We start from the raw sequence: 27,532 nt of genomic DNA, 5'->3' as shown, positions 1-27,532 counted from the left end.
CTCCCAGGGGGGCACCGGGAGGCACTCAGCCCTGGAAGAGCTCCATGGTAATAGTCAAGTCCCTCCCTCCTCTGGGACCTGAGGAAGATGAGTGCTTTTGCTCGGCAGCCCAGGCAGGAAAGCAAGTTCCTCACCAGATGTGCCTGCAGCTGGGAGAAGCACCGCAGCTCAGACCCCTCATCCTGTCTCCTTAGGTGTGTCTCAGTCTCCAGTTGACTCTCCTGGAGCTGGGCTGCGGCTCCTCTCTTCTGGACTCTGCCTCTGCCTGAGACACTCACCATGGGAACACCCACCAGGAAAAAGACAAGCTTGCTGCTGCTGGTTCTGGCCACAGTGGCCCTGGTCTCCTCTCCAGGTAAGAGCAGCTGATTATAGGGTTAAATCATTACTACCACTTAGACGGCAATTCCTCTTCACTGCTAAAGTCTTCCCATATACGCATCTTACCTTTGAAGTTGGGAGGAATCTTTACTATGTTAAAGATGAAGAAAAACATGACCCAGAGAGGCTGAGTGGTTTATCCTGTGTCACACAGTGCAAAGTGGCACAGTCAGACCTCTATGCTATCCGTTGGAGACATGACCTCTAGAACTTCACCGCACAGTGTGGTAGGCATCGCCAAGTATGACCCCTGAGCTAACATGTGATTCAAGTGAAAGTGATGCCTTCAACTGTACTTGCCACTTGTCAAGTGCTCTATGGGACATATCCATCATATCCAGACATTTTTCCTAAAGTATGCTCCAGGATCTTGGACCCAAGGGAACAGCAGCTACCCCATTGAATGCCTAGGGGCTTCCTTGAGGGAACCGGGATGGGTCGGGCAGAGAGCAACCAGCCGAGGCAGAGCAGGGTTGCTGACAGACGGTCCAGTCTCCACGGTACTCTCCATGCTTAGACCAGAGATGGGAAACAGCTGCCAGGGAGCAAACAGAGCTGGACAGTTCCCACTGGGAGCCGGGTGTCTCCAAGGCTCGCTGCTGAGTGGTCAGCAGGCTACTTTTTGGCTGGGCCTGGGTCTCAAATTGAAATCAATAGGAGTCTCTTTTTGCCCCCAAAGAGTTCCAAGGGAGAAGGAGCACCTGGAGTTTAGGCCACACGTTTTGCCCACGATCCTTCAAGACTCAGCCGTTCCCTCTCTCTGTGGGCATGCTCAAAAGCTTTTGCCAGGTTCTTGTTGCTGGGATCCACCCTGTGCTCACGGTGCTTCGTGGGGCTGCTGAGAAGTGGATCTAACTCCCACACCTTGGTCCTGGCTATCTCCACCAGACTGGAGGAATGGCCAGGGTGGGAGGCTCTGACTGCTCAGAACGAGATACTGTATCTGTCTACTGTGAGGAGAGAGGGTGAAGATGACTCTAGACACACACCCCTCCTCCTGCCTCCAACTCCTCTGACATCCACTTCCTGCTCTTGACTCCCATTGAGAAAGGCCAGAGGAGAGGGTCCTCAGCAACCTGTCTCAGGGGTAACTCCTTTTGGAAGCAAGAGGTGTGAGCACCCCTCAGGGAACGCTAACCCAGATGGGTCAGAAAGTAATTCCCAAAGGCCCAGGGCCAGGACCTGGGCTGCCGTCTCCCAGTGTGACCCAATTCTCGATCTGCTCCCTACTGAGACCTGGAAAGTGCTTCCCTGCTCTTGGCTGGCTCACCTGATCCTAGAATAGATCTCTGGACCATTCACACCCCAGAGCAAGGAGAGGCACAGCATCTTCCCTCACTTAGCATCTCTCTGGCTTCCTTTTCCCACTGAAATGTCTCTTGTCTTTTCTGGGGAAAAGAGGAACCGAGCAAAGAATGAGGGCATTTGGGGCAGGGGCCACAGAGAGGGCCACCTTTGTCCAGGAGTGTGTGTGTCCATATGTGCTCACCTGTATGTATGGCAGCACGGACAGGTCTGTCTGTAGCTAAGGAGTAGTGTGGGCTGTGTGAGGCAGTCTATGGACCAGAGAGATGCTGAGGGGTGCATGTGTGAGTGCAGCACAGCTTGGACCTCGATGCCATCAGCTCCAGCTCCTTTCAGAAGCATTTTTTTTACACCCCAGATTTCTGGGTTTCATTCCCAGAACTTCTGATTCCAGGCCTCTGAGGTGGAGCCAGGGCCTCAGATGGTCCCAAAAACCTGAAGTCAGAAATCGTAGCCAATGTAGTTGAAAATGTCAGCCGCGAGGTGAGGCCGGATGAGGGCAGACCTTCTCCTTTGGTTTGAGGTACAGAAAGTTATTAAACTTCCCTAAGGGTCAGATTCCGTGTTGGAGAGGTACCTTGCTTCTTAGAGCACTTTGAGAAGGAATTTGGAGTGTGGTATGAGGTATAAGCAAACGGATCAACAGCGCAATTCTTATCGTGACTTAATTATCATCAGTGAGTAGAGCGACTTGTGCGTATATGCATATGGAATGAGCAGGCGGGGCTATTGGCAGCTGGGCCTGCCTAGTAGAGAAGTGTGTGCAGATGTATATCTGGCCATTTGATTGGTTTAGAGAGACATCTGTATATGAACATATGTGTGACATGAGAACATCGTAAGATGTGCAGGTGGGACATGAAGGTGTGTGCATGTGGATATTGGGGTGAGTGTGAGGGTGTGCACATGCCTGAGTGTAGAAGAAAAAAGTTTTTTCAAGAAGACAAACTTCATCTTAAAGCACCAGTGTGCCCAGGCCTCGCTCTACCACCTCCTACCACCCACACTGAGTTCCTGGAAGCTGCTATTGTACAAGGTTGTTCCCAGCAGCCTCTCCATCCCTCCTTCTCCTCCCTTCCATCCTCCCTTCCTCCCCTCTCTCCAGGTGGTCCCAGCTGGGACAGGGTCCCTACCTCCACCACCATCATTAACTCCGGATTAAGCTGGGCTTTCCAGGGGGAGATGATGCAGTTGCTGTCAGACACTACCTCTGAGGCCCCAGGCAGCAGTAAGAGAGAGTGACAAGCAACTGGGGGAAGGGGGGAGGGGTAGACACAAACAGGACTCAAGGGAAGCCCTCGCCAGACCATTCGGAAAGTCCTGCCTCCTAGCTCATTCCTCATTCAGAAGGCTGCTTAGCAGATGCCCCAACTCCCAAGAGGCCAGAGCTGGCCCTCAGCTGGAGCAGAGGGACCACATTCACTCGGAAGAGGGCTGGCAGCTGGATGTGCCCAGAAAGAAGGCACTAATTGGTTAATGGAGTTCCCTCCTCCCATCCCCCACTCAACAAGGAAGGTCTGAAATCAGCTGCAGGAGAGATTGGAGCCAATTAGGGGACCTGGCTCCCACCTGATCCTGCAGTGGCGGAGTCCCCACTGTGCCTATATGAGTGTGAAGTATTGTCCACTCCCCTGCCTGCTGACCCTGTGCTGGTGAGACAGGACAATGGTGTGTGGAAAGCAAGACCATGGCTGAGACAGGGCTGGGAAGGGCAAGTGTCAAACCCATTTGCTAAGCAACGTCACCTGCCTGACACAGATTGGCCATATGACCATTGGGCCTTTCTTTCCTGAGACAGGACACAGTTCACACGACTGCCACCATCCAACCTGCTAACACAGCAACATCCAGCCATCTTCTACCCTCTGTCCCCAGTTGGGTCTAACAACCAGTTGCTGAGTTTGCATCCTGTGCTAGGCCCTCCCTTTTCTCTACTGTTAGACCCTGTTATGGAGCTGGGAAGTGAATTTCTACTGTTTTCATAGGAAGACATCAGATCAATGTGTGGGGGGAGGGGGGATATAGCTTGCCCAAAGTAATGCAGCTAGCAGGAGACCCAGCCCAGCTCCCAGATTAGCACTCTTCACTGGACTACACTGCCCTAGGAGAGCACTGGACTCCAGGAACACCCTCTGCCCCTGTTTCCTGCCAGTGACTTCTCACATGTCTCAGCTGTGTGAGGTTCCCTGGGAGTCTCATCGAATCTTGTCCCTAAAGCACTCTGTGACATGGGACCCTGTACTGTCTGCTCTGTTTCCTTCCCTGGACTGCAAAGCCCTTTAAAGAAAGAGACCGTGTGTCTGATTCATTTTCACAGCCCAGTTCCAAGTATACAACAGGTGCTTAATGTGTGACTGTAGGTGGGTGAGTGAATATGCCTATGTAGATTGATGGGACTGCCCAGCCTGTTTAAATTAATTTAAATTAAATTTAAATTTTAGTTCCTTAGACACATTCCAAACCCTCATTAGCCACAAGTGGTCCATGGCCACCTACTGGACAATGCAGGAAAGGCTGCATCCCCACTAAGTTCTGCCCTTGACGTTGGACTTCTCAGACATTGAAGCTATAGCGATACCCCCTGTTTGCAGGATGGAGTTTTGCCCAGGGAACCCCAGCTACTTTTGGACCCATCTTTGAAGAGCAACCTGTTGGCCTGCTATTCCCAGAGGAGTCTGCAGAGGATCAGGTGACACTGGCGTGCCGTGCCAGAGCTAGCCCTCCAGCCACCTATAGGTGAGGTCCCAGCCATGAGAGCAGGGAGGCCCCGGGAGGCCATACAGGTTCCCTTTATATCAGCCTTACCCACTGAGGCCTGAAGTCCCATCCCCACTCTCATCCCTGCTACAGGTGGAAGATGAACGGCACAGATATGAACCTGGAACCTGGCTCCCGACACCAGCTGATGGGGGGCAACCTGGTCATCATGAGCCCGACCAAGGCACAGGATGCTGGTGTCTACCAGTGCCTAGCCTCCAACCCAGTAGGGACTGTCGTCAGCAAGGAAGCTGTCCTCCGCTTCGGCTGTGAGAACCATGGGAGCCAAGATATTGGGTGTGGGTAGATGGGGCCAGGAAAAGGTTCCCAAGAAGGACAGGTGGTGGCAACCTCGAGCCAGGCTTTCCTGCCAGCAGATGGCATGCTAGAAAACGCTTCCCCCCTCCCCGCCCCCCCATGGAGGAGGAACTGGGGAGCTGCATGCTCGAGGACAGTTGCCTGAGCCCTGCTCTCCAGTTGTCTGAGCCCTGCTCTCCAGTTGCCTGAGCCCTGCTCTCCATCTCTAGTTCTACAGGAATTCTCCAAGGAGGAGAGAGACCCCGTGAAAACCCACGAGGGCTGGGGGGTGATGCTGCCCTGTAACCCACCTGCCCACTACCCAGGTAAGTGTGGATCCTGGGCCAGCACAAGACTGGGAGGGGGAGTGTACCAGAAAGGACTTCTGGATGCTAGCAGTTAGGAAAAACAGAACAGGAGGTGATAAGTCTTAACTTTAAATGGTTCTGCAATCTCCTAGCTGGACTGAGAGTGTGTTCACAGTACCTAGTAGCATCATGGGGGGGGGGGGGGGAGAGGGGGAGGGAAGGAGAAAGGGAGGGAGCGAGGGAGCAAGGGATGGAGGGAGGGAGGGAGGGAGGGAAAGGGAGAGAGAAAGAGACAAAGAGACAGAGACAGAGACAGACAGAGAGACAGAGAGACAGAGACAGAGACAGAGACAGAGACAGAGAGACAGAGCTGAAGTCATCTCTTCCCTCTATACCCCCAGCCCCTGTTTAGAGCTGCAAGCTCTCATGAGAAGACAGAGCTTGCAGCATGTTTGGGGTCCTGCCCAGATTGGCCTGTGATCCCAGTGTACCCTTGTTTTCTCAAACTCCTTCCTTTCTAGGTCTGTCCTACCGCTGGCTTCTCAATGAGTTCCCCAACTTCATCCCAACGGATGGGCGTCACTTCGTGTCCCAGACCACAGGAAACCTGTACATCGCCCGGACCAATGCCTCAGACCTGGGCAACTACTCTTGTCTGGCTACCAGCCACATGGACTTCTCCACCAAGAGTGTCTTCAGCAAATTCGCACAGCTCAACCTGGCTGCTGAAGGTCAGGATCCAGGGTAATGGAGGGCTGAAAGGGTCAGTAGGCTTTGGGAAACAGTATTCCACCACGCCTAAGAACTGCGGCTCAGAGCATATGAGGTCCTGCTGCCAGGTCTCAGACCCTTGCCCCAGGCCCCCATGGGAATTTTGGGAGGCCTGGGCCCTAATGCAAAGCACCTCCCTGGAGTCCTTTGTGTGTGATTCACATAACCTCTCTCTCTCCCCAGATCCCCGGCTCTTTGCTCCCAGTATCAAAGCCCGGTTCCCCCCAGAGACCTATGCACTGGTTGGGCAGCAAGTCACCCTGGAGTGCTTTGCCTTTGGGAAGTAAGTACCATAGGGACAAGAGTGTCCTGGGACCAGGTAGTATTTCATTTCAAAGCCCCTCAAGAGCAGGAGGGATTCCAGAATGAGAGAGAACAAAGTCAATAGACTAACAGGGTCCTGGGCACAAAACAGACATCACTCATCACCTATGAAGCAAGTTCTGCCATGGAGATATCACACACACACACACACACACACACACACACACACACACACGAGGGCTTTATAGGCATGAGGGAGTCACGTGGTCCTCCCAACAGTAAAGGCAGTCCTAGGCAGTTTGAGGAGCACCCAGGGCTAGCAGCAGAAAAAGCTGTGCAGACCCCAACCTGCTAGTTCAAAGCTCAGCTTCAACACTTGCTGGCTGGGAGACCTCAGGCAAACGACCTAACATCTCAGGCTCAGTTCTGTAGTGCATGGATGGTCATGGTAAGAGTGCCTGCCCTGTAAGATTGTTACAAAGATCAGACGGGTCAGTGGATACCAGGCCCTGAGAGCGGTGCTTGGCGTTTTAACAGGTGTGGCATGAATGTCACATTAGGCATTTCACAAATTACAACAGAAAGGCTTGCTTCTTTTTCTTGCTCTCCTGGAAAAAGGCCCCACTAGAGCAGGGCTCCTTGGCTACTGCTATGTGGGATGTTACCGAGCTTCCAGGAAACATGTATAAAGGAGCATTTGGCGGGGTAATGTGTTAACCCCTAGACTCAATGGTTCCCTAGCCCATTTTAATACGCAAATCACTAATAGCTAAAGTGCCTTGGAAAAGCAGAGTGATGATAAAGGGGACCTGTAAAGGCCCATGTTCCTAGTCTCCTTTGTGCCCTCTTCCCGTCTGTCCCCTCCCAAACAGGAGTCCCCTTCACCTTGTCCAGTGCTGCAGGAGGGCCTGTGAGTGTCAGCATAGGCTCTGTGCACACATGAGGGACATGCTCAGCTCAGCACCTCTGGCTCTTTCTCCCCCATCAGCCCTGTTCCCAGGATCAAGTGGCGCAAAGTGGACGGTTCCTTATCCCCTCAGTGGGCCACAGCAGAGCCCACCCTGCAGATCCCCAGCGTGAGCTTTGAAGATGAGGGTACCTATGAATGTGAGGCAGAGAACTCCAAGGGCCGTGACACAGTCCAGGGACGCATCATTGTGCAAGGTACAGAGCTGGAGACACCTCCCTCTTCCCCGAGGAAACAGCATGAAAATCCAAGACACCAGGAGGCCTCTTGCTTGAGCCTTCTGACCCTTGCCAAGACTACTAAGTATGGTTGGAGAGGCCATCTCAGAGCTCAGCATGGGCATAAAAAAAGCACACATGTCTTTCAAAAGATTTAGTTGCTAAAGCAGCCCCTGGCACAACTATAACCATAGAGTGCCAGCTTCCCTGCCCCCATTTCTTTGTCCTCTCCATCCTGGAATACCAACAGCGCCCTCTACCGTCACTTACAAATACTGCAGCCTTATAATTCCCCATTTCTCTCTTCTCCACAGCTCAGCCTGAGTGGCTAAAGGTGATCTCAGACACAGAAGCTGACATTGGCTCCAACTTACGTTGGGGCTGTGCAGCAGCAGGCAAACCCCGGCCCATGGTGCGCTGGCTGAGAAACGGGGAGCCTCTGTCATCCCAGGTAGGAAACCAGAGCTTTCTCCCACATGACCACCCTCTTCTGCTGCCTGGCCCTCTTACCCTGCTGGGCCAACCAAGGGTCTTGGGAAGTTCTGGTGCTTCTTTTCATGGAGATACACATGGCCACAGGTGAATCAGCTGTAGAACATCGTAGAGATCTGGGATTCCACCATCAACCAGGGATGCAATTCTAAATCTAGCCTCCAGGAGACCTCAAGTACCAGGCAGCCCTAAAGCAGACCTATATTGATGACCCTTCTTTCTGAAGGATGTTAGCTTCAGCATCTGGACCACACCACAACCACCCCTGGGCCCCTTTCTGTCCTGCAATGGTCCTGATCTCCCTGCCCTGTCTTGGCTCTTCTGCACAGAACCGGGTGGAGGTCTTGGCTGGGGACCTGCGATTCTCTAAGCTGAGCCTAGAAGACTCTGGCATGTACCAGTGTGTGGCAGAAAATAAGCATGGCACCATCTATGCCAGTGCAGAGCTGGCAGTCCAAGGTAAAGGGTCCAGGAGGCAGGCGACAGCCCTGGAACATGAAGGTTGCGTCTGGCTGGGTCTGAAACACACGCTTGCATGCACATGTGCTAACATACACATATACGTTCCCTTTTGTTTTTCAATGGCCCCTGAGTAGCACCAGTTTCAAGACATGAGACTGAGAGTTCTCCAAAGATGTGTCTGAATAAAGCCAACACTGGCTGCACTGAAAAGAGCTGATCTTTATTAACTAGCTCCTTCTGTTCTGTGGCCTGTGGCAAATTATCTGATTCTGTGCCTCAGTTTCTCTATTTAAAAAAATGTTTCATCTTGTCCTTGAACATCCTGTCCTTGAACACCATTTTAAGGGGAAGTGACATTCAAAGGGTGAACTGTGACAGGCTTGGCATTTTGACGGGGACAAGCAGCACTGGCCACGTGAGCTTATGAGGCGTGTGTTCTCTGCTGTAAGATGGACATTAGAAGCCTTTATTAAGCTTAACAAGGCTCAACAAAGACTTACTCTCTTTATTTTTATAATTTCAGTTGTACAAATGCCTGTATTTGTATGTGTATCCCATGTTATAGAAGTCAGAAGAAAGTGTTGATTCTCCTGAAGCTGGAGTTACAGATGGTTTTGAGCCAGCACTGGGCACTGGAAATGAAACTCAGGTCATCTGCAAGAGCAGTCCATGATCTGACCCACTGAGCCACCTCCCAGACTCAGTCTTTCATTCAGTTATTCAACCAATACTTACTCAACATCTCCTGGGGAGTGAATACAAAAGTACTTAAATAATTAAAGTACTGTATAAGAATAGAGGACGAGGAACAAATTAAGACAAAATTCATCCCAAATAACCGTAAAAATATGGTATAAGAAGATCCAGTACAGCAGTGGTGCCGAGGTGAGCCAGTTAGATGGGGTGGCCAGCAAAGACTCTCTGAGGAAGTCACATTTGAACTGTGACCTGAAGGAGACAGTCTTGTAAAAATCTGGGGAAGTTTCAAGTAATATTACATATGCAGACGCAACAATCCTAAAGCCAGAAAGCTTGGCAACTTCAGAGGGTTAAACGGAAAGCCCAGGGGCGTGGCAGTGGAGAGATGACTCATCAGTTAAGAGCACTGGCTGCTCTTGTAGAGGACTGAGGTTCCGTTCCCAGTAACCACAGGGTGGCTCACAATTACTTGTAATTCCAGGTCCAGAGAATCATACGCCCTCTTCTGGCTTCCTCAGGCACTGCATGCAGGAGGGCCGCAGACATACATGCAAGCAAAACACCCACACACATAAACAAATCTTTAAAGGGAAAAGGGGAAAAATTGAAAGCAAGACAGATGGTTGGAGCGTGTGTGAGGGACGGGTGGAGCCGGATGTGATGATACAGGGGTAGACTTGAGTTCTAGAGATGTTGCTGCCACTTGAGAAGTTGGTCTCCAGCGGCCAGACGCTTAGCACATAGGCAGACGACATCTTAATTGAGGTGGGCAGGTGGATAGCTCGAGGCTGAGAGCTTAAGTTCCACCTCTCCTGCAGCTCTGGCCCCAGACTTCAGGCAGAACCCCGTGAGGCGGCTGATCCCGGCGGCCCGAGGGGGGGAGACCAGCATCCCGTGCCAGCCTCGAGCAGCACCGAAAGCTACAATACTTTGGAGCAAGGGTACTGAGATTTTAGGGAACAGTACCAGGTAGGTTCTGTGTGCCACCACTGAGACGGCTTCTTGGAGGCCAGTCCCTTCCAATGGCCACGGTGTGTCCCTGAGCTGACTAGATCTTTTCTGTCCTTGCTGCAGAGTGACCGTCACTTTGGATGGCACCTTGATTATCAGAAACATCAGTCGGTCGGATGAAGGCAAATATACCTGCTTTGCTGAGAACTTCATGGGCAAAGCCAACAGCACCGGGATCTTGTCTGTGCGTGGTAAGGGCTGTGGTCTGTTCAGGCTGGTGGTTGGCTGCTGGGATGCTGTCCTGCCAACCATCTGCCCCTGGCTCCCCATGCTTCTCCTTTCAAGGATACCTCAGGACTCAATTTCTCCTGGGACCACCCCTGGCCAGCCTCCAGAATCTGGCTGCTCATGAATATGTATCTCTTCTTGGGGTACAGGCCAGAGCCTCTTTCCTTCCTGAGATTTTCCCATCACAGAGCTTTGTTGTTGCTGTTTTGCTTTGTAGATGCAACCAAGATCACTCTAGCTCCTTCAAGTGCTGACATCAACGTGGGTGATAACCTGACCCTACAGTGCCATGCCTCGCACGACCCCACTATGGACCTCACGTTCACCTGGACCCTGGATGACTTCCCTATTGACTTTGATAAGCCTGGAGGTCACTACCGGAGAGCCAGTGTGGTAAGGCCTGAGGCCTCATAGTTCTCTCTCCTTCCAGATAAGACAGGGGGCCTGAGATGGCCTCAGTCATTACCACCTCCAGGCTCTCCAAAGTTTCCCCTAACCCCTGAGGCCATGCCAAGAAAGCTCATCCTACAACCCACAGCCACCTTTCCTGCATCAAGCTTTTGCATCCCAAGTGCCCCAGGAGAGTCTCTCTGCTACTGTCCCTCTCCCCCAGTACACAAGCCATCATTAACTTGGCTCATAAAGACTGTCTTCTGTGACACACTTTGCTGTTCAGTGGTACCAAGTAGCTCATTCTTCCCATTGAACAGATAGGAACACTGAGGCACAGAGGACATGGATGCCATGCAGCCAGGGAATCCAGGCTCCATTTTGTCTTGTGGCCTATTATACTAGTCAGGGCTTCCTCCTGACTCATCATATCTTGCTGTTCCCTATGCACAGAAAGAGACCATTGGAGACCTAACTATCCTGAATGCCCAGCTACGCCATGGAGGGAAGTACACATGCATGGCCCAGACAGTGGTGGATGGTGTATCCAAGGAGGCCACAGTCCTGGTCCGAGGTAGTGGGAGTCAGCCACCCCAGTTCTCAGAGAAGCTCTAGGCTTCCTGACCCTCCCCATCTCTCTTCCCTCCCTGAAAGCTGACAGAAGCCAGAGAGATGGACACATCTGCTTAGTGCCTGAATAGTTCTTTGTGGGTCCTAAATGAGTAGACTATTTCTTCCAAACCCATACTCAAGAAAGAGAATGTACCCCAAACACCCCAGGAGTTCCAGGTTCAGTGCAGGGAAAACCTGTACATCCCTCTGTGGACAGCGTCTGTGAGCCTCCGAGTCAGAGACACTTGATTCTCCACCTTTCCCCTCTGTCCCCATCCTCTGGCCTCTCACCCAATCTCTCCTGCCCTCCGATGTCCCGTCTAGATATTGAGTCAGCCAAGCTGAGTCTAGATAAAACTGACTCAAATTGGGAGCTGCCCACTTCTGACTCAGTGTGCTCTGCCGCTTGGTACAGGTCCCCCCGGCCCCCCAGGGGGTGTGGTGGTGAGAGACATCGGAGACACCACTGTTCAGCTCAGCTGGAGTCGTGGCTTTGACAACCACAGCCCCATTGCCAAGTACACGCTGCAAGCTCGGACTCCACCCTCAGGGAAATGGAAACAGGTTCGGACCAGTAAGTATGAGGCACTGCGGGGATCAGTATTAATAAAGCCCCCACTATGTGCACAGCAGAAGACAGGGGTCAGAGGGTCAAGGGCTGAACCTAAGGCTTCAAAGAGAATTAAGTTTTGTCCTCTTACCTCCAGGAGGCACCTAGGCAGGCAGGAAGCCTTCATAGCCAGGATGGTTAGGAGAGGGAGGGCTGGAGGCGCCAGCCTTTCTGTGCCCTTGAAGCCTTTGAAGGGTTGTTGCTAGAGAATGCCAGCATGCTCAACATGTGTGGAGTGAGGGGCACACAGCATTGGCAAAGGCCCTGTGTGGCATCAGAGCTCCCTGGCTTTTCAGTCAGAGTAGTGGGGGGCTTAGCATATGGTAGGACTATACGTACAGTGAGGGCAGAACATAAAAGGTCCTGTGGGCCCAGACCCTGCCCTCATTATAAATGGACGCTAGCCACTGTCTGCCTGGGACCTTGCAGATCCTGTGAATATCGAGGGCAACGCCGAGACTGCCCAGGTGCTGGGTCTCATGCCTTGGATGGACTATGAGTTTCGGGTTTCAGCTAGCAACATCTTGGGCGCTGGGGAGCCTAGCGGGCCTTCCAGCAGAATCCGCACTAAGGAGGCAGGTGAGTGTCTGAGGTTCTAAAGAGAACTCTCTGAAAAGGGAACCCCAGCAGAGGGAGCCCCAACAGAGGGAGCCCCAACAGAGGGAGCTCCAGCAGGGGGTGGGGGGGGCAGTGTCAGGGGAGCCCCAGTAGAAGAAGCTGGGGGGGGGTGGAGCTCCAGCAGAGGGAGCCCCAGCAGGAGCCCCAGCAGAGGGAGCCCCAGCAGAGGGAACCCCAGCAGAGGGAGCCCCAGCAGAGGGAGCCCCAGCAGGAGCCCCAGCAGAGGGAGCCCCAGAGAGGAAGCAGAAACAAAACCCCAATCTGCTTACCAGGCCTGGGCTCCCTGGTCCATAGGGGAAAGATGAGAAGTTAGAGGCAAAGCTGCTTCTTGGACAAACTGCCTGATCCGAAGCCCTTGCTGAAAAGCACACCTCAGGTAGATCTGTAGTCGCTGTCTCGGCTAAGTATTTAAAACCAGGAAAGCTGATTTGAACAAAGGAAGAAGGGTCACACCAGGAGAGCCTGCCTGGTCTTGAACCTAGGACAAGAACCTTGAGCTATTTTTTAGTGCGCACAAACTGCAGAGAGCAGCTAATGAGGAAGGTGTGTGTGTGCATGTGTACACTCGAGCATCTGTGTACACACATGCGCTGTGCAGGGGGCTAGAGAGGCAGCCAGACTCCAGGCACTGTTTCACTGGTATCTGAGGAGCTGGAGGGATAACAACGTGCCTGCGATCCTCAGGGAAAGCACACGTTTGTCAGAGCCAGGGGAGAGTGTGAGGAGAGAACCAGGAAGGGCACAGGCAGGGCCTTCATCTGCCTGGAGGCACCTGCTATGCTCTGCCCATTCCCAGCAGAGGGCCTGGGATCACATGGCAGCATCGTGGGCTGGATCCTGTCTCCCTCCTTCTGTCCAGCCAGTCCTGCGCTTGTGTGTGATAGAGGGCCTACCTCCATGTCTCCCTTAAACACGTTCTCCTGCCTGCTCCAGACCGACTCTTCAGGCTCTGAAATCACTCACATTTTAATCTGGCATCCATCTGGAGTAGGAAGTTCCCAAAAGCGTGGTTTCTGACTGAACTTCTTAGGGATGTGTGGTAGGGGTGGGGTCTCTGATTCTGGCATCTCAGAAACTGATGCACAGACAAGCACAGTGCAAAGGGACAGTGAGGGTCTTTAATGTCGTAAGAGCGGAGATCACTTCTAGCTGGCCCATGTGTTAGCTGTGTGAACTTTGGACAAGTTGCTTAACTGCCCTGGACGTCGGGCTTTCTGTCTTTCCCTGGCCTTCTGTGAGCTGATGGAAGCCATCTTTGTGTCTATCAGTCTTGTTTAATAGTAAAGACAGCAAGATTAAATCTATCATGAGAGAGAGAGAGAGAGAGAGAGAGAGAGAGAGAGAGAGAGAAAATATCAGTAAAATATAAATATCTCGGAATATCCTCTAACAAAAGTGGTAGTTTTGTTGTTGGTTGCATTAACTGCATTCACAATTCTCTATTCCCATAAGCTAAAGCAAACTGGAGTTGATCTCTGGTTTAGCTAAACCAGGGGTGAGTAAGGATGACATACAAGAATAGCCATTCCATGCTGCCTAGCCTCTCATTTAAATTCCTCGACTTTCACTTTGACAGAGACATTATCGTCATCATATAGAGAGTATAATCAAGGCCCAGAAAGGTTAAGTGGGTAGCCAGAGGAAGCACAGCAAAGATGGGAATTGTTCTCAGGCTGGTCTGACTCTGCACTCATGCACAGAAGGACTATGGGAAGATAAATTAGGACACCACACCTAAGATGATCTCCAAGCACAGGCTGGGGGATTCTCTCCCCCCCCCCAGGCCCCCGACACACACACACACACACACACACACACACACACACACACACATACTTTCTGCCCACTAATGTGACACATTTGTGTTGCTTGGCCTTTACAGTCCCCTCGGTGGCACCGTCAGGACTCAGAGGAGGGGGAGGAGCCCCTGGAGAGCTCACCATCAACTGGACTGTAAGTGGGCGGGGACAGAGAAGCAGGCAGGTGTCTTGCCTCTCAGGAGTCACGCCCCTTTCCCTCCTGTCATAGTTTGTCTCCAGACACAGTGCCCGCAACAGAAAGGACCGATGAAGTCTTATTTGGAAGCTGGCAGCTTCCTCCCCCACGCCCCATGCATCTCTCACGAATCCTTTGAGGAGGCACAGGCCTCCCAGGGCCACTCCTCTGGGTGAAGAATGGGTGGAGTCAGATGAATGGGTGGGGACACATACCCACGACCCCTGGCCCATGCCATGCTCTTGCCCTCAGCCCATGTCACGGGAGTACCAGAATGGAGACGGTTTCGGCTACCTGCTGTCCTTCCGCAGGCAAGGCAGCTCCAGTTGGCAGACCGCCCGGGTGCCCGGTGCTGATGCCCAGTACTTCGTCTACAGCAATGACAGCATCCATCCCTACACACCCTTTGAGGTCAAGATCCGAAGCTACAATCGCCGGGGAGATGGGCCCGAGAGCCTCACTGCGATAGTGTACTCAGCAGAGGAAGGTGGGCTGTAGGGGGCCTGGCCCTCCTTGACTTCCTGGCACAGGGAGGGAGGGGGGTGCCATGGGAGGAGAAGCAAGCCTGGGGTGCACTTGGTGTCCCCTGGGCTTCATCCTGAGCACTGGGCTTCATTTTGGGCCCTGGGATTCCCCCAAAATCCTAAGCAGATACATCCCTAGTCAAGGTCAGTCACTCTGTGGGATACAGAGGTGTCTCGGCAACATATGCCCATTCTTTATTGGTCCCTAGAGCCCAGGGTGGCCCCTGCCAAGGTCTGGGCCAAGGGGTCCTCATCCTCAGAGATGAACGTGAGCTGGGAGCCTGTGCTACAAGACACGAACGGCATTCTCCTGGGGTATGAGGTGAGCACCAACTGGGGCCAAAAAGAGGCAGGGCTAGGCTTTCCGAGTAGGGGAACATCTGACAGCTTACTAGTCATTCCTCTCAGATCACTAATTCTTCAGCAAGAGGATCAAAGGAAGAAGGAAAAGCCCAGGCCCCGTATTGTCAGGGAGAGCTCCTGACATCAGGCTGTGCCTCCCAGGGTTGGCTCCTGATTTCAGCACAATAGATTAGACAGACCACTGGGAGCAGAAGCTAGTTCCACTCTTAGCCCTTGATTGAAGACTAAGGTCTGATATTCCACTGGTGACTGGAGTTGTGTGTACTGGGCACTGAGGAGAGAGCTACTTTACAAGCACACGCATGCGTTTCATGTCCCAGTAAATGCTCCAAGATAGTACCTGAGTGAATGAGATGAACATTACATTGAGAGTCGGCATCCAGGATCTGAAGTGTAGGAGGCAGAGGCAGCCGCAGGTCTGCGGTAGACCCTGGCACTCTGCTACTCTCTGGCACTAGAGTGAGCTTGCTGGGCATGGTCTAAGTGATGGGGGAGCTTTGGAAGGCTCGAAGATTGTAACAGCCTGGGCCTTTCTCACCTCTGCTCATCTCCCCACTAGCCACCGACTTCTTTCCTCTCATACCCTGGATACCTTCCTTGGAGTAGACACTGTTGAATAGCCATAGTTGCAGGGACTCACAATCACATGACCTTGCTTTCTGGGTCACCTGACCTAGTGCGCAGGTTATCAAACTAGAGTTTACCATGGGACCAGCCTGAGTAGGAGAGGAGCATGGAGACCGTGTAGCCAAAAGCTTTGCCATGCGCTTTAACATATCCTGCTCCTCGTAGATTCGCTACTGGAAAGCCGGGGACAAAGAAGCAGCCGCTGACCGAGTAAGGACAGCAGGGCTAGACTCCAGTGCCCGAGTCACCGGCCTGTACCCCAACACCAAGTACCACGTAACTGTGAGGGCCTACAACCGGGCTGGCACTGGACCAGCCAGCCCTTCAGCCGATGCTATGACCATGAAGCCCCGTGAGTGCCAGGGATGAAGAAGGGTGTGTGCCATGGGGTAGGGACTATTCCTGTCACATGGTCAGCACTAGGCAGAAGGTCAGAGGACTACTGAACATGATCATGGTCTCTGAGGCATCTTCTGGATTGTCATGGTGACAGATTGTTCTGAGAATTCCTGCCATATGGGTGGGCACCAGAAAGGGGCTGGCTAGTGGTAAAGGAAGGGTGGCCACGGAAGCATATGGCCATGTCTCCAATCTCTCCTCCCCTGGCAGCGCCACGACGACCTCCTGGCAACATCTCCTGGACTTTCTCAAGCTCCAGTCTCAGCCTTAAATGGGACCCCGTGGTTCCTCTCCGAAATGAATCTACAGTCACTGGCTATAAGGTGAGAAAGGGACACACAGGCCTGCCATGAGGAGAAATGGCTCTCATTTTTCCATTGGTCACAGGGACCTGCAATCCCTAGCAGAGTGGCATCTGGGGCCAGGAGAAACATGAAGGACAGGCGCTCTGGGTAGTTTACGGTAGAGACTATAGAAACAGGTTCATGGTATGGCTGCATGAAGGTCAGGTCAGGGATGGGCTGGGGGGCTCTGACAAGACAGCTTAGCTGCTTGCACACTTACCTCCCACCAGTGAGAAGCTTGGCCAATGAGAAATTGAAGGAAGCAAGAAGGACCCCTTGAGGGTCCAGGAGGCTGTATCTGGAAACTTCTATCCCACAGATGCTGTATCAGAATGACTTGCACCCAACTCCTACACTCCACCTCACCAGCAAGAACTGGATAGAAATACCAGTACCTGAAGACATTGGCCACGCTCTGGTACAGATTCGAACCACAGGGCCTGGAGGGGATGGGATCCCAGCAGAAGTCCACATTGTGAGAAATGGAGGTACTGTCCCTCCCTTCCCCCCTTCTACCTAATCCCTCAGCAGTATTGATCCACCAGACACTGGATTGTCCCCAAGAGCCAACTCTAACCTAGACCCCCATAAGGAGAAAGGAAAAGACAAGCAATGAATAGTACCCATGCCACTGTCCCCTCCCTACCCTAGAGCCACCCCAAGGTAAGGAGGGAGTGTACCTCTTTTATTGAATGCAAGGGACTGGAGTCTAAGAGCAAAGGCCAATGCTGCATGGGTAAGGAAGAACACCACTAGTCTTCAGTTCCTAAGGCCTCCGTATGACTTTCCTCCAGAGACCTCTGGGTTCTTTTGTAAGGGCAGGGCTGGGAGGCTCACTCAGACACGCAATTTTTTTGCTGCTGGTTTCAGGCACAAGCATGATGGTAGAGAGCGCAGCCATCCGCCCTGCCCATCCTGGTTCCATGTTCTCCTGCATGGTGGTACTGATGCTCACTGGCTGCCAGAAGCTCTGATCTCAACACTGCCTGCCACACCCAAGCTGGACACCCACCCTAACAGACACAGTGGCTGGCCGCAGCCCCCCTCCAACACCAAGGTGGTCCAACACTGTGCCTGAGAGTGGTTGGCTTAGACACCTACTCCCAACAGTACCCTTTATGTAGGAGGTAGGATATTTCTATTCTGCCACAGGATAGAACCATGCAAGGAATTTTTCTTTAAATCAAGAGGCACTGGGCAGTGACTTCCATGATAATAATGGGCTTAATGCCTGCACCCCTTGGGGTCCCGGACAGAAGGAACAGACCTTTGGATAGAAGGTATTTAATATACATCTTCAGATCAAGCAGATGGCCCTTTGGGGCCACAATTGGGCACTGCCATCTGAGATCAGAGTCCCAGGCCCAGCAGGAACACGGGCAGCAGTGGGCTGCCCTCTACGAAGCAGAGGGACCTCTTCTTGTCCTCGTTGGAGAAGCACCACAGCTGGTCCCAACACGGTCTTCCATGGCTCCCTGGCAGTCCTTCTCAGTAGCCAAGAACAAGGCCCTGGGCTACTGGGGACAGGAGCTCAAGGGGGTTGAGAGGCTACAACACCTGATGGAAAGGGGCACCAGCCTAAGTGGCACCATCCCGGTGGCACTGCCCTCTCAGCCAGCACTGCCAACCCAACCCTGTCGTGCTCCAGATGGAATGACTGAGTGACAGGGCCACTTCAGGTGGCTCTGTGACTAAAGGGCTTGTCTCGAGGAGTTGCCTTGCCTCATCAAGATGCTTCCTTCATGGACCCTCCAGGGTATGGGCCAAAGATGTCCATCTGAATGCCGCTCTCTTCCCTTCAGCTCTGCTGCAGATTTGTGCCTGCCTTCACCTCCCATAACTACAGGCCCTGGAAACCAGCTCTCAACACAGCATCCATTCTTTGCCCTGGGATGGAGAGGCATCTGAGAAGGGCCAGCACCAATGTGGCCCTGCCTGCTTCCAGGAATACCCTCCATCAGCTGGCCACACCTTCTCCCCAAACTGCCTGGACTACCCTCTTAAGTCCCCAGAAGAAGAAAGGGTTAATAAGGTGGTAGTGTGGTGTGGGAACAGCCTGCCGTGAGTTTTGAGTGTGTTACCAGTGACAGACCAGACTACCAGAGCTGAAGAAGCCTTATAGCTTGACTTATCCATACCCTGCACTTAACAGATGAGAAAACAGAGGTCCAGAAAGGGTTAGGGACTTTTTAGGATCACATGGTCTGTAAGTGACAAGGCTTGGTCAAGCACCAGAGTCTCCTGCCCACCTGTGGGAGGCTCTGTGGAGGGAAGAGGTGTGGTACTGAGCAGTCACAGCCTGGTCTCTCGGATGGCCGAGGACTCTGGAGGATGAGCCTGCTGGGAAGATCAACATGGATGAGTCGTTCCAAGGCACAGGCAGATTCCAGGAGTCAGCGGCCTGAGGCAGGCTTCTGCTGGGAACTCAGCAGGGAACGCTGGCTGGAAGCCTCTCGGGGGAAGAGGCCAAAGCAAGGACAGAGTTCCCTGGACCAGGACCCTGTGGCAGCCTGACTAGAAAATCCCAGTGTCCACTCCCTGGCCCATGGGAGCAGCAGAGCAGGCGTTTCGAGAGGCCCTTGCCCCGTTGTTCCTTGGGCCATTTCTGTAGTTTACAGTTAGAGCTCTATTTTGTTATGGGTTTTTAAACTTTAAGCCCTGCTCTGTTTTTCTGGGCGGGTTTATGTTAGTATTTACCCACTACAATTTTTTAAAGATGTACACTCGCATACCTTTCCTCTGCCACCTCCAAACCTCCCCCTAGCTAAGGACTGCTTCCTTGGAGCTGATCAAACCCACCCTCTTCTGCTCCTAGCACTTCACGTACAAGGGTGCTAGGGGCTCAGCCATGTGATCATTCTCCCTCACGTGGACCCCAGAGTGGATCTAGCATCCCTCCTCATCCTATGCTGGCTGGGATTTGGCTCTGGCCTAGTCCTGGAAAACCCTAGCTAGCCCTAAAAAGGGGCACCTGAAACCTTCCAAGGTTTACCTATTTCTCACTGCCTTGGGCTTCAGGAGGGGTGCTAGAGAAATGGGTAATTAGTGGTTGGGTAGGGTGGGCTGGTTTGGCACTGAACCTAGTTAGGGAGGTGAGAGGCTACAGCCCCTAAGCTTTTCTTCTAACAAGGTCCATGAAAAGCAGGCAAGCTGCTGGGAGACCTGAGAAGAGGAAAACCTTAGCCCTGTGCAGGTAGCATTTGTAGTGGGGAGGTGAAGCTGTGCCAGCCGCTTGGGGCTTCAAGTGGAGTGTTAGCTAAGGTGTAGAGAGACCAAATGTGACTCCCGAACATGTGAGCTTGTAAATGGGAAAAAAGCCTCTTGCTGAGGGAACTTGGACCTTAGCTGGCTTGGGAGGGAGGGAGGAAGGGCTAGATCAAATGGCTTCTCAGAGTCTCTTCCTGGCCAAGGGTCCTCTTGATTTCTGTACAGGCTGGGGAAGCTGTTGGACCGGCCCCTGCTATGGTCTTGACTGTTAAGAGAGTCCATCCATTCAGGATAGAGGTGAAAGGGACAGCCACAACCAGGCATTCTGCCAAGGTGTAACAGGCAGGAAATGCCCTGAGGGCTAGGGACAAAGATGCCTATAAATACCTCTTGAGGGGCTGGGAGGCGCCCTCCGTTCTGTTCATATAAGGACTCAGGCCACCACACTGAGCTTCTTGCCATCTGATGGTACCAATGAGTGATTCTGCCATCTAGGGCAGCAGGTAACCCTGACAGTAGGGGAATAGGGAGGCGATGGGGCAGGGATGAGAAGCTCGACAAAAAAAACAGGAGAGAAGCCAAGGTGAGAGAAGCCTTCAGGAATAAGGAAGGGGCTTCTTTTGGGTAACCTTTGAGGTATTTCCAGTGTTCTTTCGGATCTTGGTTGGGTGAAGTCCTGACTTGAGAAGTGGGAGGTGCTGAGTCCTTCCAGAGCTGAGACCTTAGACCCAAAATGCCTAGCACAGGGAAGCCGTAGAGGTACCGTCTGCAGCTTATTTAAAAAGCCATCAGTGGGAACGATCCACAGAACAGTCCTTACAAACTAGTGCCTTCCCCAGTGCCATCCTAGCCTGTACTCTAGCCAAGAGCTCAGCGTGGCTAGCCGAGCTATCCTTCCCTCACGCCTTTCCCAGCAACAGAGGCACCTTTTCTTTTCCTAGTTGTCAAACAGCCAATAGGGCTCCTGCATGCCAGGGGGACAGCAGTATCCTCATACCTGTTAGGAGTTTAAGTGTGGCGCTTGGTCTCGCTAGCTGAGACCATACCTTGCCAGGGAGTCTCCAGGTGGAAGTTAAGAGGTATCCTAAGGGACATCAAGATGCTCACTGGAAAAAGTGCTGGCAGCTAGGGGTGGTGTGTGCCTCTTGAACTGTATGTGGTTCCAGGCCTTGGGAAAGCAGGGCATTAAAGAAAATGGGGGTGGGGGGGAGAGGGGCGGCAGAATCAAACAGCTCTGTTCAGAGCCCCACATCTAGGGCCCTTAGTTTCTTTAGAGGAGATGCAACCTGCCTTGGCATCAGATACCTCCAACGTAGCCCCCATTTCAGAGCCCACAGAGCTCTGAGCTCAGGGCTTTACTGGACCACTGACTGATGTGCAGCTCCTCCTCCCCAGCCCACTGTTCGCTCTTGTAGTAGTAATTTATTGACTCTGGTAGCAAGCAGTTCTTAAATAAAGATGTTTTCTCAACCTGGCTAGGCAGCTGACAGCAGCTGCGCATCTTACCTCATTACAGCCTGTCTCCTGGGCCTGTCCTTCAGCCAGTACATCCACCCCTCACAAGGCCAACTCTGAGGAAGCTGTGCACACAGTCCACACTGCTTCCTCCAACCAAAGAAAAAGGCAGGCCGGGAGACTTGCAGACAGACAGAGGCCGAGCGCTATTGGCATCCTAACAGGTTTCACCTAATGGTGGTCAACATGCTGGAGGGGGGTGGAGCCACTTCCAGTTCCTCTGATTTCAATCTGAAGTATTGACTCCCTGGTCCCAAAGGAGAGTCTCCCCATGAAGAGATTAATGTCCCCAACTAGTATGGAGGTGACCGTCACCTCTGTTGTTCGATCAGGGTGGCACAAAGTGGTGGAACTCCTAGTCAATTTCCAGCCTCGACACTTTCCTATCAGACTTCCCTTCCAGGTAAGCACGAACAGGGATACACGCAGGCAGTTCCAGTTTGGTTTTCAGTGACAAGTAGGTAGGACACATGTTGTGCCCCAGTTTTTTTGTTTTGTGTGTGCTTGTTTTTGTTTTGTTTTTTTGTTTGGAAGAATAGGAAGGTGAATAGAGGCCTCTCGAATCAATGCTTAGCTTTCTGACCAGAGTCCTTCCAGCATGGCAGGGAGACCACACAGACTTTAGTTTTTAGTCACCGTTCACCTTCCCAGGGCAGTTATATACACAAGACTCAGGGAACTGAATTGAGGGGGGCTTGCTGCTGAAACCAGAGCCAGGTAGATGCTAAGCGGGATCCTGCGAAGTTGCCCTGGTTGGCCATGAGCTCACTATGTAGCCTAGCTTGGTCTTGAATTAGTTTGCCTCAGTCTCCTGATTGGCTGGGATTACAGGAATTTGCCACCTCGACCAGTCAGAACTATGCTAATGTCTTTACAAAGCCCATCTGGGTCCTTTGTTCTCCTTTTCGATCAGTTGCATCAAATCCTGAGTCAAAATTCAAGCACCCAAAGCACAGAGAGGCGCCTATGAGAGAGCTAGCCGCCTTAGGCTTGACTACTGCTCTGCCACAGAATGCTGGCCAAGTGTTAAATGTCTTGTCCTAGGTGGTTTCCATCTACAAAATGTGAAGCAGGAGCCTTCAGCAGTACGGTACCAAGTTTCTTCCACACAGACAGAATTCATCACCGACCCTTTAACAATGAGCTATCCCTGAATGTTTTGGCAGACTGCCTAGGACTGAATGACATAACAGGCCCCAAACCCAGCACTTCAGTTTACAAAACAGCTTACCTCAGGGGATCTCTCTGGGGTGCCTCCAGACACCTGTGGCAAAGACCAGGCTGTGACAGACAGGGGTAACCTCTCAGCCTCCTGGTGTGGCACAGTAAGTATGCATCTATGTAGGGCTCTTTTCAGCGTTGAACAGCCACTCCTCATGAGCCCAATCACAAGGATATGGCAAAGTCCAGGTTGAGGGACAGTATCTAAGACAAGCCTGATTCTTCAGTGCATTGATGGCATGAGTAAGGTGAAGGACTTGCTAAGAGACCAAAGAGAAAAACATCGAATGGAGCACACGAAATCTTTGATTCTGGATTAAGATTATGCTAAAAAAAAAAAAAAAAGCTTTAGGGGTTTTAAAAATAGAAACCTGAACAGAATCCAGCTGTGAGACTGGCAACTGCTGGTTTTTCTTGGTGTGATACAGGCACATGGCTATGCAGGAGAAAGCTCAGCTGGTCATCAAACGCTAGGTATGGAGGTGCACATTTGTAATCCTGGCACTGGAGAGGCAGAGACAAATGGATTCCTACGCCTCACCAGCCAGCCAGCCTATCTTTATCTGTGAGTCCTATGTCCCAGCAAAAGACCCTGTCTCAAACAAACAAGGCCCCTTTCCCAGTAGATGTCACATGAGGAACAACCACACAGGTTGACTTCAGGCCCCTGACCTCTATACCCATGCATCCACATATACTCATATACGCGCGCGCGCGCGCACACACACACACACACACACACTCAGAGTCATCTTCCTACCTAGTTATCAAATGATTCCACAAAATCAATATATATCTAGAAGCATTCTTGTGGTGACTCTGGATGTTGAGTCTATGGGTGGGGTGGTGGGGTGAAGGAGATGCCCTCCAGCATTTGAATACTTGGTTCCTAGTTTGGTGGCTGTTTTGGGAGGACAGGTGTGACCTTGCCAGAGGAAGTTATGGCACTGGGGGTGGACTTAGACGTTGATCTCCCTCTGCTTCCTGCTTTTGACTTGAGAAAGGAACTCTCAGCTGGTGCTTCAGCCCTCTGCCACAGCTCCATCTGTCATCATGGACCCTGTCCCCTTGAACTGTAAACCCCAAATAAACTTCCTAGGTTGCTTTTCTCGTGTTTTATCACAGCAACAGAAATGTAACTAATTTGGGGTGGGAGTCACCAAACCTTTTAAAAAGAAAACACTAGTCATCCTTTGGTTATAATTTGAACTGGATTAGCATCTCTGGGTTGGGGCTCAGAAATGTTTAGTGTTCAAAGTCATCCAGGTGATTCTGGCACAGCTAAGGAAGAGGAGTGTGGGGGCTCGGATCCCAGCACTCCTGTAGCTCCATAAAAGGAAGGAGAAATGTTCTCCTGCTCTCAGCTGGTGCCCAGGAGCCTTTCCCCCATGGGTTCCATAAACCAATCACCTCAGGCTCCCCCTGAATGACCCTTAAGGGGCTTAAGACTGGATTTCCTCAAGAGAAACCAAGGCAGCGGTCCTCCTTTGGGGACTTCGGTGGCTTTAAGAAACTAGTACACTTGTCCTTTCCAGGAACACAAACCCCAAGTACAGATAATGCAAAACAGAGGAGCACAGCAAAGTCTGCAGTGACCAGGAGCCAGTGTTTTGCCAGGACATCCAATTTAATACTGAATCCAGAGGGCTATCTAGGGAGGACAGGGAGGGCAGAGAACCTATCAACACTTAAGACTGTCTATCCGCTGACTCTGATGTCATGCTAATAACCCTTCCAACACAGAGCCATACAAAGCAATCTGTCCAATGCATGTTCTAGGAAACCCAAGGAATGTAAGAGCCAGGACAACTATGGGGCAATTTCTTTTTTTTTTTTTTTTTTTTTTTAGGTTTTTCGAGACAGGGTTTCTCTGTATAGCCCTGGCTGTCCTGGAACTCACTCTGTAGACCAGGCTGGCCTCGAACTCAGAAATCCACCTGCCTCTGCCTCCCAAGTGCTGGGATTAAAGGCACGCGCCACCACCGCCCGGCAATGGGGCAATTTCTACACGAGAAATTTTACATAAAATAACCAAGAGTTAGGCTGTCATACAGTCCCTGTGAATTATTATTTTTATTGAACAAAAATAAAAAGTTTCCCAAAATGAAAGGCTGCAATTAGTACATCTGGTCCATACATACTGATCAGAGAGGTGGAGTGGGGGTGAGAGGCACACACACTGTGAAGCACGGCAGAAAAGCAAGCTTGGAAGACAGAACTCCTCCTAGGAACAGAAGCAAAGCCTGCAGTGGCTCTCCTGAGCACCTAGTATCAAGGGAACCTGAGTACAATGGTGGATGCTGTCCTGAACTACCATGAAGTTGCATCCTCCAAGCCTCCTAGCCAACTCTGGCTGAGAGTCCTCTTTTGCCACTTGACCGTCAGAGGCACAAGACACTCGCATACAAGCTAGCTCAGCTTCCTGGGCACCCAGGCAGCCTCCTAGGAGGAAGGCATGTATTATAAGCTGATGAGATTCCTATTGCCATCGGTCCCTCCCAAGACCCTGCAGACAGCAATGCTCACCAACACACCGCCAACCACTCCAGCAGCAATCCCTATGCCCAAGGCTGATGTCACTTTCTTTTGCCACACTGGGAGGTGAGGCTTAGACTCGTTGTCGAGATTAACTTCCCAGCCCTCGTCTACCAACTTCTGATTCTCAGTAAGGGACTGCTGGAAATTTAGGTTTACCAAGTTTGGAGGAAGGACCCTTAGCCCAAAATAGAGCCTCTTGACAAGTTTCAGGTTTTTTAGCCGCTGCACGTCACATCGATACGTCCCAGAGTTATACTCATAGGCCGGTTTAAATCGTAGAAAGGGGGAGTTGGCTCGGAAGGGTTTAAAAATCTCATCATTAGTAGAGATGATGCCCTGAGCAAGCTTCCAGGTGAAGCGGAAAGCTTCCTGCCCCTCCTTCAGGATGTCTGGGCTTAGACAGCTCAGCTCAAACTCCTTCCCATGGACAATGGTGAAATGGAGCATTCCACAGATCCAGTTGGTCAGACACTCCAAACGCTGGGATTTGCAGTCCCTCCTCAGTCCATGAGGGCCCACCAAACAGTCTGTCTCTTCCTTGTAGCCAAGGCCACATGTAACACTGCATGCTGTGGTATTGACGACGACTCTCCCCACAGCTTGTTGTAGTTTCTCAGGGACGTCCAACGGTTCAGGTGCCGTCAATACCAAAGGCAGGTATGTTATCAATACCAGGCTCCCAAGGATAAGAGCAGTGGCCCCAGTCTTCATGACTCAGTAAGTATTTTATCAGCAGGCATTCCAGATGAATGTTCTATCACACTAGAACAGATCCTCCAGCTTGGAAGAGCCCTGAGCACTGAGAGATTATAATGTATAGCTGTCAGCAAAACAGACACATACACAGATGTGTACAGAAGCTCGGTCCATATTCCCAGGTGAGGCCACAGGCAGGAAGACTTTCACAATACTGTTGTTTGACTCTCTAAGCTTACTTGCTTAAGCCTGCCAGGGGCATCTTCTCAGGTATAATTCTTGTCACTTCCTAATGAACTTAAACCCACAGGCTTGAGAAGAAAAAAAAAGGAAAAGACCTCAGAAGCTGAAGTGAATTTCCATGTTACCCCAACTCTTTCCCTCCCTTCCAAACTGTGGGAGACTTTCAAAGTCCCATGCTAAATCTGATCAAATATGAAAGCCAGTCTTATGAAAGGGGTGAGGCAAGGCTGGGTTAGGATATTGAGTATCTTGAATAATTTACTATGAATATATCTAAACCACATCTGTTAAAAAGATAACTCTGGCTGGGTGTGGCAGCGCACGGGTACTCAGGAGGCAGAGGCAGGTGGATCTCTGTGAATTCAAGGCCAGCCTGGTCTACAGAGTGAATTCCAGGACAACCAAGGCTGTTACATAGAGAAACACTGTCTTGAAAAAACAAAAGAGATAACTCTGGACTGGAGTCACCTGACTCACTAAATTCCCATCTTTCCCCTTGTCCATTTCAGGAAGGCCACTTTGAACACCGCGCCTGAAAACCCCTTTCCCAGTGTTAACTACCTTTCTCTGTACAGACTTTCAAAGGAATGGAAAGCAAGGCATAGTGACAACAGCCTGGAAGAGGCAGGACTGCTGGCAAACTCAAGGCCAGCCTGGGCTAAACAGGCTTTTGAGAAACAGACTGAGAAAAGAAAAAGCTTTAGTGGAGTGCGTCAGAACACTTGCCGAGCATTTGTGAAGCTCGGGTTTGCTCCCCATCACCTCACACACTGGGCGTGTAGCACAGCCCTTTTCCCAGCACTCACAAAGATCACCGAAGATCACAAGTTCCAGGTCACCTTCAGCTACACACAAAGTGTGAGACCAGCCCGAGTTACAGACACTAAAGGGCACTGAGGGAGAATTTAGTCCAACACACCCTTCCAAAGGAGCAAATGAGGGCGCAGAGGCAGCCCGTCCTGTTCCAGGTACTCTCTTCTAAGTGAATCAGGACCTGCTTACTGAGGATAAATGATGCTGCCTGACTCTAGTCAGTTCTAGACATCACAGAGGAGCTCATTGTTTGCATCAGTGAAGGTTGCTATGAAACAGCTATGATGCTCAAGATGGGTTCTTAGTGACAGAACAGATTAGTAAACAGACAGATGTGGTAATCATTAAAACCAGTGAGTTTCTGAGCCATCTTAGTCTCTATGAGACAGTGACTATTCTATATTGGTGTTAAAGTTACTTCATCAGAGAACAGGACTAACAAGGAAGAATTTAACTACATGTAGACTAACATGGATCTTTGGAAGGCTAGAACCTCTAGAGTGCACTACTGTACCCTCCCAGAATGCCTAGCACTGTGGCCTCTTCAAAACTTATATGGAGTTAAAGAGTATGAAGAGAAATTCCTATGTGACTGTTTTCATTAACATCAGCTTTTGACTCAAATCATTTATTTCTAGTTTGTACAACAGAAGAACT

General features: G+C 51.4%; 2 protein-coding genes across 2 annotated transcripts; one reads left to right on the top strand and one right to left on the bottom strand.

The window, feature by feature from the left end:
- Positions 1-263: 263 nt before the first annotated feature.
- On the top strand, positions 264-17,890 carry Cntn2 (contactin 2). The gene is made up of 22 exons (XM_028764729.1): positions 264-355; positions 4,278-4,422; positions 4,537-4,712; positions 4,971-5,066; positions 5,570-5,779; positions 6,003-6,102; positions 7,072-7,247; positions 7,583-7,719; positions 8,090-8,219; positions 9,740-9,890; positions 9,996-10,123; positions 10,378-10,553; positions 11,004-11,124; positions 11,578-11,736; positions 12,202-12,351; positions 14,273-14,343; positions 14,638-14,872; positions 15,119-15,231; positions 16,065-16,251; positions 16,509-16,621; positions 16,962-17,130; positions 17,513-17,890. Exons 1-22 carry the CDS (start codon positions 280-282, stop codon positions 17,614-17,616), a joined length of 3,123 nt encoding a protein of 1,040 aa, XP_028620562.1. The 5' UTR covers positions 264-279; the 3' UTR covers positions 17,617-17,890.
- Positions 17,891-24,660: 6,770 nt separating this feature from the next.
- Positions 24,661-26,167, bottom strand: Tmem81 (transmembrane protein 81). Its single transcript, XM_028764774.1, has one exon. The coding sequence runs from the start codon at positions 25,832-25,834 to the stop codon at positions 25,046-25,048; it is 789 nt and encodes a 262-aa protein (XP_028620607.1). The 5' UTR covers positions 25,835-26,167; the 3' UTR covers positions 24,661-25,045.
- Between the last annotated feature and the right edge of the window lie 1,365 nt (positions 26,168-27,532).

This window comes from Grammomys surdaster, unplaced genomic scaffold, assembly GCF_004785775.1.
Source record: "Grammomys surdaster isolate TR1022 unplaced genomic scaffold, NIH_TR_1.0 145, whole genome shotgun sequence".
Lineage (NCBI taxonomy): Eukaryota > Metazoa > Chordata > Mammalia > Rodentia > Muridae > Grammomys > Grammomys surdaster.
This window is presented reverse-complemented; position numbering and strand designations above follow the sequence as displayed.